This window comes from Gobio gobio (genome assembly GCF_949357685.1).
Source record: "Gobio gobio genome assembly, chromosome: 24".
Taxonomy (NCBI): domain Eukaryota; kingdom Metazoa; phylum Chordata; class Actinopteri; order Cypriniformes; family Gobionidae; genus Gobio; species Gobio gobio.
This window is the reverse complement of record NC_137120.1, coordinates 5,720,744-5,733,101: the sequence shown is the minus strand read 5'-3', so window position 1 is coordinate 5,733,101 and position 12,358 is coordinate 5,720,744. Positions and strand designations below refer to the sequence as shown.

General features: G+C 42.0%; 1 protein-coding gene across 1 annotated transcript; it reads right to left on the bottom strand.

Annotated features, from left to right (window-relative positions):
- Positions 1 to 2,364: 2,364 nt before the first annotated feature.
- LOC307120945 (GTPase IMAP family member 9-like) lies at positions 2,365 to 9,463 on the bottom strand. The gene is made up of 2 exons (XM_079808230.1): positions 9,405 to 9,463; positions 2,365 to 4,471 (listed from the first exon to the last, which is right to left on the bottom strand). The coding sequence occupies exons 1-2, from the start codon at positions 9,415 to 9,417 to the stop codon at positions 3,660 to 3,662; spliced, it is 825 nt and encodes a 274-aa protein (XP_079664356.1). The 5' UTR covers positions 9,418 to 9,463; the 3' UTR covers positions 2,365 to 3,659.
- Between the last annotated feature and the right edge of the window lie 2,895 nt (positions 9,464 to 12,358).

Sequence of the window (12,358 nt, the reverse complement as noted above, 5' to 3'; positions counted from 1 at the left end):
TCTTCCCACTGCAGCCTGTATTATTCCCTGACCGAGGGCACGCTCGGCACGGATGCACTGGCGCACAGCTGGCCGCGGGGCCTACGCAAATATGCGTTTCCCCCAGTGAGCCTACTCGCACAGCTTCTGTGCAAGATCAGGGAGGACAAGGAGCAGGTCCTTTTGGTCGCCCCGTACTGGCACGGCCGGACCTGGTTCCCCGAACTCATTCTCCTTGCGACAGCCCCTCCCTGGCCTATTCCTCTGAGACCGGACCTCCTTACTCAGAGACGGGGCACCCATTGGCACCCGCGTCCCGACCTTTGGAACCTCCACGTGTGGCTCCTAGACGGGACCCGGCAGGTTTGAGTGGCCTACCACCTACGGTGGTCGCCACCATCACTTCCGCTAGGGCAGAGTCCACTCGGCATGCCTATGCGTTGAAGTGGAACCTCTTCGTCACCTGGTGCTCTTCCCGCCAAGAAGACCCCTGGAAATGTCCGATCGGGTCCGTGTTTGAGTTTCTCCAAGAGGGGCTGGAGCGAAGGCTGTCTCCCTCCACCCTCAAGGTATATGTGGCCGCAATATCTGCCCACCACGATCTCTTGGAGAACAAAAAGGTAAGTCAGCACGACCTGGTCATCAGGTTCCTGAGGGGAGCTAGGAGACTGAATCCTCCTCGCTCTCCTCTCGTACCCTCTTGGGACCTCGCAGTAGTACTAACTGCTCTGCAGAGACCTCCCTTTGAGCCTTTGCGGTCGGTTGATATTAAGTTTCTGTCTATGAAGACGGCTCTGCTGACCGCATTGGCCTCAGTCAAGAGGGTCGGGGACCTGCAGGCATTTTCGGTTGACGAAGCGTGCCTGGAATTCGGGCCGGCTAACTCTCACGTGATCCTGAGACCCCGGCCTGGATATGTGCCCAAGGTTCCCACCACTCCGTTCAAGGACCAGGTGGTGAACCTGCAAGCGCTGCCTTTGGAGGAGGCAGACCCAGCCTTGGCATTGCTCTGTCCAGTATGCGCTCTCCGCGCCTACGTAGACATGACGCAGTGTTTCAGGACCTCAGACCAGCTCTTTGTCTGTTATGGTGGAGAGCGGAAGGGAAGTGCTCTCTCAAAGCAAAGGCTGTCTCACTGGATAGTGGACACCATTGCTTTGGCTTACCAGCAGCAAGGCCGACCATGTCCCCTTGGTGTGAGGGCACACTCCACCCGGAGTGTGGCTTCTTCTTGGGCTCTAGCGCATGGCGCCTCGCTAGCAGACATCTGCAGAGCTGCAGGCTGGGCGACACCCAACACATTCGCCAGATTCTATAATCTCCGAGTGGAGCCAGTGTCCGACTATGTACTCGCTCCCCCGAGGGGCCGGTAAGGACCAGGTTCAGGTGTCTTCGCTTGCTCGCCACTCCACTCCACGGACTGGATACGTGCGATATTTCCTCAGGTGAGTTCCCCGAGAGCCCTGAGCTCCTCCAGCACTGTCGACGCCGACATCAGTTCAGTCTGCCCTTTCGAGCCCAGACCCTCATGTCCGGCCAGGTGCCCCATGTGCATGGTTCCCTCTGGCGACCCCCACATGTGTATTTCACCGTAAGTCTCCGCAGTGAGCGGGTTTCTTCCCTTGGCGTGTCCCCGCCACCCCTAGGGTTAAAAATCCACCTTCGGCTGGTACCCTAGAGATCTTCCATATGCAGCCCTTAGCGGGTCATATGTGTCTCTTAAGTCCTCCCCACGGGTAGGCATCTTGGCATTCCCTCACTGGGATATGCTTCCCAGTGTACCTTGGTAATCCTGTGTTAAGTGGGAGTCCTTCGTCCGTACTAGTCTTACGACAGGGTACTCACACTTACGCAGGGCGCTGGAAGACAGCTGAGTGGCGGGATTATATTGGGACCCCCATTCGTTAGTCACTAACGTTACGTCGTAGTGACTGAACGAAAGGGAACGTCTCGGTTACGGATGTAACCCTCGTTCCCTGAGGAGGGAACGGAGACGTAACGTCCCCTTGCCACATCAGTTGTGTTGCCTGGAACGCAGGAGTTCAGTCTTGGCTCCTCAAGCAGGTAACATAATGCGATATTGCCTCGTACTTCCTTATATACTCACGCAGTGAGGCGGAGCTACGTATGCAAATTCCGCATGCCCCATGGCATTGGCACGCCATTGGGCGTTTTCTCAAAACTCGAAGTTGATAGGCTTCTAAGCGAAACCCCCATTCGTTAGTCACTAACGTTACGTCTCCGTTCCCTCCTCAGGGAACGAGGGTTACATCCGTAACCGAGACGTTTTGTACATTAGCTATTTCGTTCTGTTTACCATATTTATGAGGATGAATTGCATAACATGCCAATATTATTGCAGAACATATTTCACTTTTCTTTTTTCAAATATGTGTTAATTATGTGTTATGTGTTTCTGTTAATTTTCGTTTGATTTTGTTTGTTTTACACTGCAGATCGATCGGGTGTTCATGTAGGCTGTTAATATTAAGACTTGCTTTGTGAAGTCTTCAAGTTATTTGAGAGGCAGTATTGCCATTTCTTTTACACAACGGTCTGCAGTTTCACACACTTTCACGTGTTTCTTCCATCTGCCGACGGTGTCGCCATTTCTCATTTCACCCGTTTTTGTGCGTACGTCTGGGTCAGAGCTTGCGTGAAGGACCGCACATTTTCCCGTCAGGTTTGCTTTTTATAAATACCAATTATTGCGTTGAGAGCGGCGTACGCCTTCTTTTGTGCGTACGCAACGTTTATAAATGAGGGCCCTGCTCTGCTTCAGACTACAGTCACGTTAATGATCGCATCATGAAAATGATTTCTGCCCGAGTCCTATCCCGATTCTTTCCCACCGGCTGTGACGTGAAGTCCACGTCCCGAGATTCTGCGCTCAAACTTGGTGTCATCAAACTACACTTTTGTTTTGAATAGGCGACCTCTAGTGGACGTAAAAGTTACATAGTGCACCTTTAATCTTTACTTTGTTGTCACTAAAGCTCTCTCTGTTTTGTTATCGATCATTAAATCGTTACGCTGCCTCAGAAGTCTATCCGATATCAGTTTCGTGAGGTACCTTTGTGCGCAAATGCTGCCTACCAGGTCATTGCCTGATAAGGCAGCAAGGCAACAAGTCAGCTGCCTAGGTTTTCGGGTGCAGCCTGTCTGTAAGAAATACGTTTTTTTGTTGCATGGGGCGAAAATTGGAGAGGACTTCTGGCATCTACATTGCCAGAATTATAAGGACATGGTCTCTGTCCTCATAAACCCAAATGTCCCCGTAATGCTGGTGCGTAATCAGGCTCATAAATCACAAAAAACAACACACACACACCACATACAAGCATGCTAGAAAAACAAAGATAATTTTATTGCTTCAATTGGTGTCAGATGTGAAGGAAGAGAGACCACTTACATGCAGACATTACTACATTTTTTAACCTACCAATAGAACTATGAAGCCTCAATTAAAGTAAAAGCAGCTGAAAATATGACATACATGGCAGACATGATCGTGGCCAACAACTATTTTGTTTTCTTGCTCCTAGCAATGAATCTATGAAGCTTTGATTCAAAGTAAAAGCAGGAAACAGAGATGATTGTGGTAAACAACTACAAATAATTTAATGTCTATTATATTCTGTTCTATTTTTTTATTTATTTTCCAAAAAATATGTGAAATTTTAAAGTATTGTGCATCGACTTCCCTTTGGTTCTTCTCCCTCAGTCTCTTGTAGTTTTCCTTCCTCAATCTCTGCCTTGATTTTCTCCTCTGTCTCCTTTTCAACTCTCTCAATCTCCTCTTGTCTTTGTTTCTCCTCTTGTTGTATTCTCTCCTCTTCCTCTCTCAGTCTCTGCTCTTCTTCCTCTCGTCTGAATCTCTCAGCATCTTGAAGCATCTGATTACTGTAGTGTCCTCCTCCATTCTGCTCTATCGTTGTGTCAATCTTCTGCAGTAGATCATTCACCTGCTCTCTGTTATTCTGATCTCTGTTGTTGAAGACGTGATATCTGCCTCCACACTTCTGAACTAGATGTCTTAAAGCTTCATTCTCCTCGACGAGTCCCTCTGCTGTCTCTCCATCTAGCTGATCTCCATGAGTGAAGAGAATGATGGAGTATTTTAACACTACTTCACCAAACATCCTCTCAATGAGCTGAGGAATCTGCTGCTCATGGTCAGTGAATCTCATAATCAAAGGAAACACAATGAGAAAAGCGTGCGGTCCAGGACTGGATATATAAACACTTCTGGCTATCTCCTCTGCTAAGTCCTCAGGTTTCATCTGTGTGTCGATTAATCCAGGAGTATCAACTATAGACACAGATCTGCCTGAAACAGTGGCATGAGAATATGAACATTCACTGGTTACTGAAATTGTATTTAGTTCAGATCTGAACTCTTTCTGTCCCAGTATAGTGTTCCCGGCTGCACTTTTCCCAACACCAGTTTTTCCTAGAAGAACAATCCGTCTGGATGAGAGACTATTTGTCACTGCAGGAAAAAGTAAACAGATCACAGAATCACTTTTTTTACTTTGACACATTGGCTACTTTACCATACTATTGTAGTCAATGGCTGCTGAGATCTTATTGTTTAAAAACATTCTTCTAATTATCTTCCTGTGTGTTCAGCATAGGGATGTGACGGTGAGGAAATTTTCCCACCGGTTAATTGATGTGTGACAACACCGGTAATACCGGTATCACCGGCGGAGGCTTTTAAATCACTAATTCTATCTAACCGAAAGTAACATGCACACGACCGCTCTGAACTGAAACGCGCCAGTGCGCACACACCGTGAATGGCAGCTCGTCAGTAAATGCGCGCTCTGTGAGGCCATGGGTGCGTCTCAGTCAGTTCCCTAGGTCAGTAGTCAGGGCACTGATCAAGCATTGATCAGTTTATGATTGAGATGCACGCCACAAATGAATAACAGTTCATCCGTAAAGCCTTGTTTATACTCGGTGCACGCGGCAAACATAAATGCGCGCAGTCAGCGTAGCGGAGGCTTGCACTGCGGAGCCAGGCGAAATGAAACAATGCGCGCTCTGTGCGGCCGTGCACATTTTACTTTCGGTTTTGAATAGCGCCAATTCGGCTGCGGGTTGCTTGAATTGTGGGTTCATTAGCCTATTATTTTTAATGAAAAACACAACAACAAAACAAATGACAAACTCCCTTAAATAGGCGCTTTTACGTTTCGCTTTGAAACCAAATCTTCCGCGATCATCTCAGTCAGCTCCTCACTCTTAAAATCTGATGAATGACTCCTGCCGCTGCCGAGACTCACGGTCGGATACTGCTTTATTAAGCAGATACGTTCAGTTTGTATTTGTATTGTCTGTTCTCTAACTGAACTAAATTATTTTATTACTATAAAAAAAATCTAAAAGACGGTGGGCGGTGCCACGGTGGGCAAGTGATGTAGCCGGTGTTGAGTCTGGACACCGGTAACACCGGCAACACCGACTATCGTAGCAAGCCTAGTTCAGCAGAAGAAATAAATGCATACAGGTTTGGAACAACTTCATTGAGTAAATGAAGACAGGATGTTCATGTTTGGGTAAACTATCCCTTTTACGTGAATGTAAACACTGAGAAAGAGCGCATGTGCAACAGTTTATTGGGTCCGTGCAGCTCTTAAAGTGACTGTAGACAACATGAATGACTGCTGTTGTCATTGTTAATCTAACAAGAAAAGACAATGACTATCTTTTGTAGTTTTAAATAAGGATTTGTCTATATTTAATGTATACAGAAGTGTAATATTACATTTGATTACTTTATTAAATTTCTGTTGTAGGTTATTAATTATCTGAACACCACTATAAGTTCATCTTAACTGTTCATTTCATTTGTATTTTATGGGAGGTGTTGGATGGCAGAGGCAGGCTAAATACACAATTGCGCAGATATCAATTTTTCATTTTTTTAGATTAATCATTATTAAACGCATACATAATGTAATAATTTCACAGTTAATTTAGAAACAACAAAATAATGTAGAAACAACTTTTAGACAGTATATTTTAAATGTAATATCACTGATACTAATACATGTCTCTGTGATTGATACTTCAATTAAATAACAAATTAATATTTATTAGACTTCAAAAAATATAACAACTTTTAATTTAAGTGAACTTAAAAACAATCCTCACATAAACCCATAATAAATTGTATATTTACCTGCGCCCTACACGATCACATGAGAATGCTTATCAATAGTATGAGTGTGCAATGTCGTGGAATGTATAGGCAAAAATGAGTTTTGCGTGCATATGGTATATGCAGGTTTTCGCATGCATATGAAACGCACTTTATGCCGTGTATATGACATGCTCTTGGGTAAGATGGGGGTGGGGGGTTCGTGCGTATAATACGCCATAAAAAGCATATCATATGCACGCGAAAAACTGCGTATACCATATGCACGCCAAAACTCATTTTGGTGTATACATCCCATACACATTTTCGTGAGATCGGGCTCACCTACCTGTATAACAAGAAGAAAATATGCAGACATTGAATAAAGTTATTAATCAGTTTGCACTGCATAAATTATAAATTATATATATATCCTTATTAAAGCTACAAAAGTTCTGTAGAAAAGAGAATTGAGTAATTTTGTGAATAATTACTTTTGTTCTTTACATTAAATGACATAAGTGGTCATCGTCACTTTAAGACCTGCTGCTGCTGCACATGGATCTCACACGGGTCTCATTTCCTCACAACTCTTTACGATCGTTTAAGGCGTTATTTAACTCATGAATGCTCTTATGAGGATATTCGACAAAAGGACATTTTGGCATAATTCTGTGTTATTGTTTGTTCAAGCGTGAAAGAGAACCGGATTTCGGCGCGCCGTGCTGTCTGTGCGCACGATTCTGGCGCGCGTCTTTATGTGTGTTGTGTGTGTGTTGACAGCGCGTTCTCTTTGTCTTGCTCTCATCAAAATCAAAACAAAAATGTGACATTGAGCGCAAAACCAAGCATCTGCAATGGCCATCCCAGTCCCTGGCCTGAACCCCATAGAAAATGAGAGGGTGACCTGAAGAAAAGAAGCGCCAACATGGATCTGGGAATCTGAAGGATCTGGATAATTGTTCCCAATGTGTTTTGGAGAGAAACATTTATTTCATAACGTGATTTATTTCCAAACCTAACCGCCCTGCTCCAAGTCGGTCTTGCACCCCGATCGCTGGCATGCGAGGCGCACTAACAAGGACGCTAAACAGTAAACACCACATTCTCTAGCAGTCATCTAGCCTGCAAAACTCACTAGCTGGCCTCCGTTACACACGCAATGCAAAAGTGGATGTCAATTTATCGTAACAAAAGCGTGTTCAAATAATGTTTCATGAAAAATAAAGCGAAGATAGTGAACGAAGCACAAAAAAGGGCCAACAGCACAGCAGCTCCTGACAAACAATGATACTCAAAACCAGTGTTACTCACATATGGAGCATAAACAACGCAAACTCTGCATCTGTTTTCAGGCCTTCGCCGCTTGGTAAAGACTAGAAGGGATACAGCTACGGCCACTGGGCATGCACACATCAATATAGCATTATTTAATTACTGTATTTACATATTACGGGTAGGGTTGGGGTAGGTGTAGACATGAATGAAACACAATGTGATAGTAACTTGTGATAGTAAATTTCATTTGTTTTATCATGAGATTTTGCCTCACTTCCGGCTGTTGCTGTATCCCTTCTAGCCACAACCTTCCTGGGGTGCGTTTCCCGTACAACGACGCTCACTGCTTAACTACCATAGTACGATGCATCGTTGAAGAAATCAACTAGCTAGTTACGACTGTTTCCCGAAACCGTATTGTCGCAAATCTGTAGTTCAACCAAGTTGGTTAATGATGTCACGCAGGTGGTGGAGTATTAACTTATTTTATTTAATTAGTTTGAGATCGAATTAATGCTAGACTTTTTGCTATAAATTACAGACATGGCATCTGAGGATTCATTCTTATTTTTCTCAGTTATTTTGCTTTATTTTCTGATTCAATCACAAGCTATTTTACGTAGCCTACTAGTGCACGTCCGCACATGCGCACTCTTCAAAAATTGTGCTTTAAATCTCTTGACAAACTAAAAGACATAATTGACATTTGTATGTATTCTAAATAAAAGATATAGGTTGTACTGAATGTAAGCTTGCTTATTTTGCTCATGGTAAGGATTTATTAAATCCACATGTCATGCAAACAAGAAACTATGCTTCTAACAACAGGTCGAGAGCGTTCCAACCACGCAAGTTTGCGACGCTGTTTGCTAATGTTTGTTGGAACGATGGTTTCGGGAAACACTGACTTGTTGAACTATGCTGCTAACAACGGAACTTGCGACCATAGTTGGCTAACGACGCTTTCGGGAAGCGCACCCCTGCTTAGCTCTCTCCTGTTTCCAGCGCTAACGTTTGTTGTTGTGTCTGTCAGACATTTTTAAAATATTGCTTACCCCACCTTTAACATTTTTACACTATTTAACAATTAAAATTACACTCATTTTTTATGGAGTGGTGTTGTTTAAAACTATAAAGAATATAACAATGTAATCAGGGCTATCCCCAGCGTGGCATAATATGTCAATATTAATAAGACAACCTTACAAAATCCCCGACTTTTTGTAAATCTCTCTTTTTTTATAAACATTTTAATACAGTTTAATAAAAGGAAGAAATTCCTTTAATGTCAGATCCAAACCTCCATGATGTAGGCTACATCAAAATGGCTTAAACCTCATCGGTGCATCTTGGCAAAGACTTTGGACATAATATAAATATAACCAAATACAACCATTAGTAGATATTCATACTGTTTGTGATAAATGTACTTTTTGTAACAGTTGAAGATAGACTACAGAACATTTCTTTTGTCCATTTATTTATTCTCTGTTTCACATTGCCTACTCTGAACTGCCTTATATTTGCCTTGTACATTTCGCCTTGTTCTTGACTGCGATTAAACTAAACTAATAATAATAATAATAAAGGACCACACACGCAGTCAACTGTCGCAGCTTAATTGCGTAGCGGAGGGAGCGGGGCTAACAGACTTGTGACGTGAAGGACAACGCAACCATATCAAGTGCATACACTACACGGTTGAGTACAGTACACTAAGTGTATAAGTGCATATTGTATAGTACCTCATTTGGGGACGCAACTGTAGCTTTTCCCGTTAAATAAGAGCATCATACAGAACTTTTTCTTTTTGGAAATGTTATACAAAATGTGTCTGCCAGTTTTAAAATGTGTTTTATGCAGCCTATTAGACCAACTCGTTTTAGCTTTTGAAATGCTAATCATGAAATACACGATATCACGAATATTAATACAATAAGCGGTATTATCAGTTACTTAACAACTTAATAAAACAAACAAAAAATAAGACAAATCTTACCCGTATACGCCATTTTATGTTCAACACGTTGACGTAGCCTACAAAACCGAAAGTAAAGTGGCTGACCGTGACGTAGGCTAACGATGAAATGAAAAAAAGGCTTACACACACACACACACACACACACAGATTCTCCATTTCAACAATAAGGAACGCGATAAAAGTAGGCTAATAAACACGTAGACACGTAGCCCAGTTCAGTTACAGATCCGTGAGTAAACAGAGTGAAAGCTGTAGGCTATTCGATCTGATAGTTATTTATTTCCAATTCACGTTATATTTTAAATTAAAAATTAAAACATTTTCTTCCATCTCATTTTGTGGTTGTCTTGGGCTTTTCTTTTTGTCAGCTGAACTACTGAACAAACTATATGGTAAAAGGAAATGGCATAAACAGTAAAATTATGCATCACAAGACAATCAAATTTACATTTAGGCCTACATTCCTACAAAAAAAAAAAAAAATTCTTAGCTTAATTGATTAAATAAAAGTCTGTGTCCTAAACTTCTTAACCAATAGCTTCTCTTAATTAATTAAAAGCTTCAAATGATAGAAATTATTGCTTCAATTACAACAATAGCAGTGGTGACAGCACTCCGTTTATTATATTTATAGACAGTTCTGTCAATCATACTAATGTTTGTATTAAATTACTATGGATTAATTTATACATATAGTGCTTAACAAATGTATTAGACCACCACTTGTGCCACAGCTGCCCTAAACTAACAGTAGGCTATGGTGATTATTACCAATTTTTTTTTTTTTTTTTGATGTTTCAGTAATGGTTAATCCACCAGTAAATGTAAGCTCTTTAGTCACAGCATTTCTAATGCTAAAATATTGTTATCCATGAATTTTCGAATTTATTGTTTTACAAGTAAGACACTGAACAAGAGACTGGGGCCAGTTTCAATAATGAGGTCAACCAACTCTGAGTTTTAACTTGAACTCTGAGTTGACTTGCCCTGAGATGGGAAACTCTGAGTTTTTGGTTTCAGAACAGCTGAAAGTAGTTTAACTCTGAGTAGACTGACTCTGAGTTGAGCGCGTGCACCACGACTATGAAAATCCGGGTTTTGTGTCGATTGTATGCAATGTTGCGGAATGTATACGCCAAAATGAGTTTTGGCATGCATATGGTACGCAGTTTTTCGCGTAGGCTACATGATACGCACTTTGGCGTATACGCACAAACCCCCAACCCCCATCCTACCCAAGACCGTGTCATATACACGCATAAAGTGCGTATCATATGCACGCGAAAAACTGATATGTCATTTTCAAAAGATTATTAGGTTATGAAACAAATTTGAAGAAGGAGGAGGGAACCGGTTCAACAAACTTTAATCAATAATAAACACAAACTGAAAGTAAAAACGGAAGCCTCGCGGATGGCGTCCGCACACACATAAAAAGGCCTTGTCCTCTTTCGTCCTTCACTGTCGTCGCTCCTCCTTGAATGCTTCCGAGCTCCTTCGTTAAAGGATTCGAGACCGGTGTGACGCGCAGATGACGCTCCTCGCGACGCTCTCTCGCGGCTCTCGTCCGCCCAATTCCCGTAATTCCGAGAATCTATCTTAAGTGTTCACGTTCTCGTAGAGCTCGTAATTACAGCTTGTAGGCTGGGAGTTTTCTGAGAGTATGCTGCGTTCACGCCACCTGGTATTTACCGGAAAATTGAGATGACAACACATATGACTTTGTATTCGGAGCTTTTCATGTCCGCGAACTGGGGATTATCCATTTCTATAGCGACAATCGTCAAAATGAACCCACGTGAAAGAATGTTGTAATTTAATTTAAGTAAAATGTTATAAAATGTAATTTAAGTAGGCTACTAAGAAGAAGAAGAAACACACGAGTTATGAGTGAATAAAGCCAGTTTAGTTGTTTCAATTTGTTATTTCCTAAATGACAATAAAATGTTTCGTTTTAAACAAGTTCTTGACAGATTTATTTTCTTTTTATTATGACAGGTGTTGTAGGCTTAATAAATGTATCAAGCATATACTGTTACAAACTGGAATAAGATGGTCTAGAATCACAAAGTTGTCCAGAATGATAAAATAATGCATTGCAACTGAACTTGGGCTTCATTATTAGGGTGTAGCTTATGTCTAATTTAAAGGTCCCATGGCATGGATTGTTTTTATTAGTTTATGTTTCCTGAGGTGTACTTATATTGTTAGTATGGTTTTTACATCAAAAAATGTCATAATTTAGAAATAAAAAGCATTTTTTTATACTGATATTAGCCCTCTGGCTTGAATGCTCTGTTTGAAGAGGTGTCTGCTGTAAGACTTAACACTGAAAACGCCCACTTGTGATTGGCTGACATCTTTGCATTTGAAATGAGTATTAGATTATGTGGTGGAGGGGGCATGTGTTTCCCGAAACCATTGTTCCAACGAACGTTCGCAAATTGCATCGCAAACTTGTGTGGTTGGAACGACAGCTCTTGACCTGTGGTTAGAAGTAGCCTATAGTTCCTTGTTAGTTTGTCGTGTCGACGTCATTGATTTCGCAGCAGCTGGGATGTGTTCTATTCAGAGCTATCGACCCTATAGCCTATTTCTTTCGAAGGTTTCACCATCCACTTTAAGTAATTTGGATGACTTAAAGTCGAGGTGCCTAGGTTTTACACAATTTGCTTTCTTCATTACAAATTATTTGAAACGATATAATAGCGTGACGATCGCAATTATTCTCCCTTCGAAGTGCCCTCCGAAAGGATTATTTATGCTGGTTGGGACGCAGTCTTGGTTTCGTTTGTGCGAAGAAACGAGTGTGCAAGTGGCTTTGTTAAATTCCCAAAGACAAATTGTCATATAACAATATTTTACAAAAAGGGGTTTACCCTTAAATATTAAATTGTATCTGTACTGTAGCATTACACATATAGGCCTACGCAACACATGCAGTGCTTAGCGCTAAGGAAACGTAGGCAGAT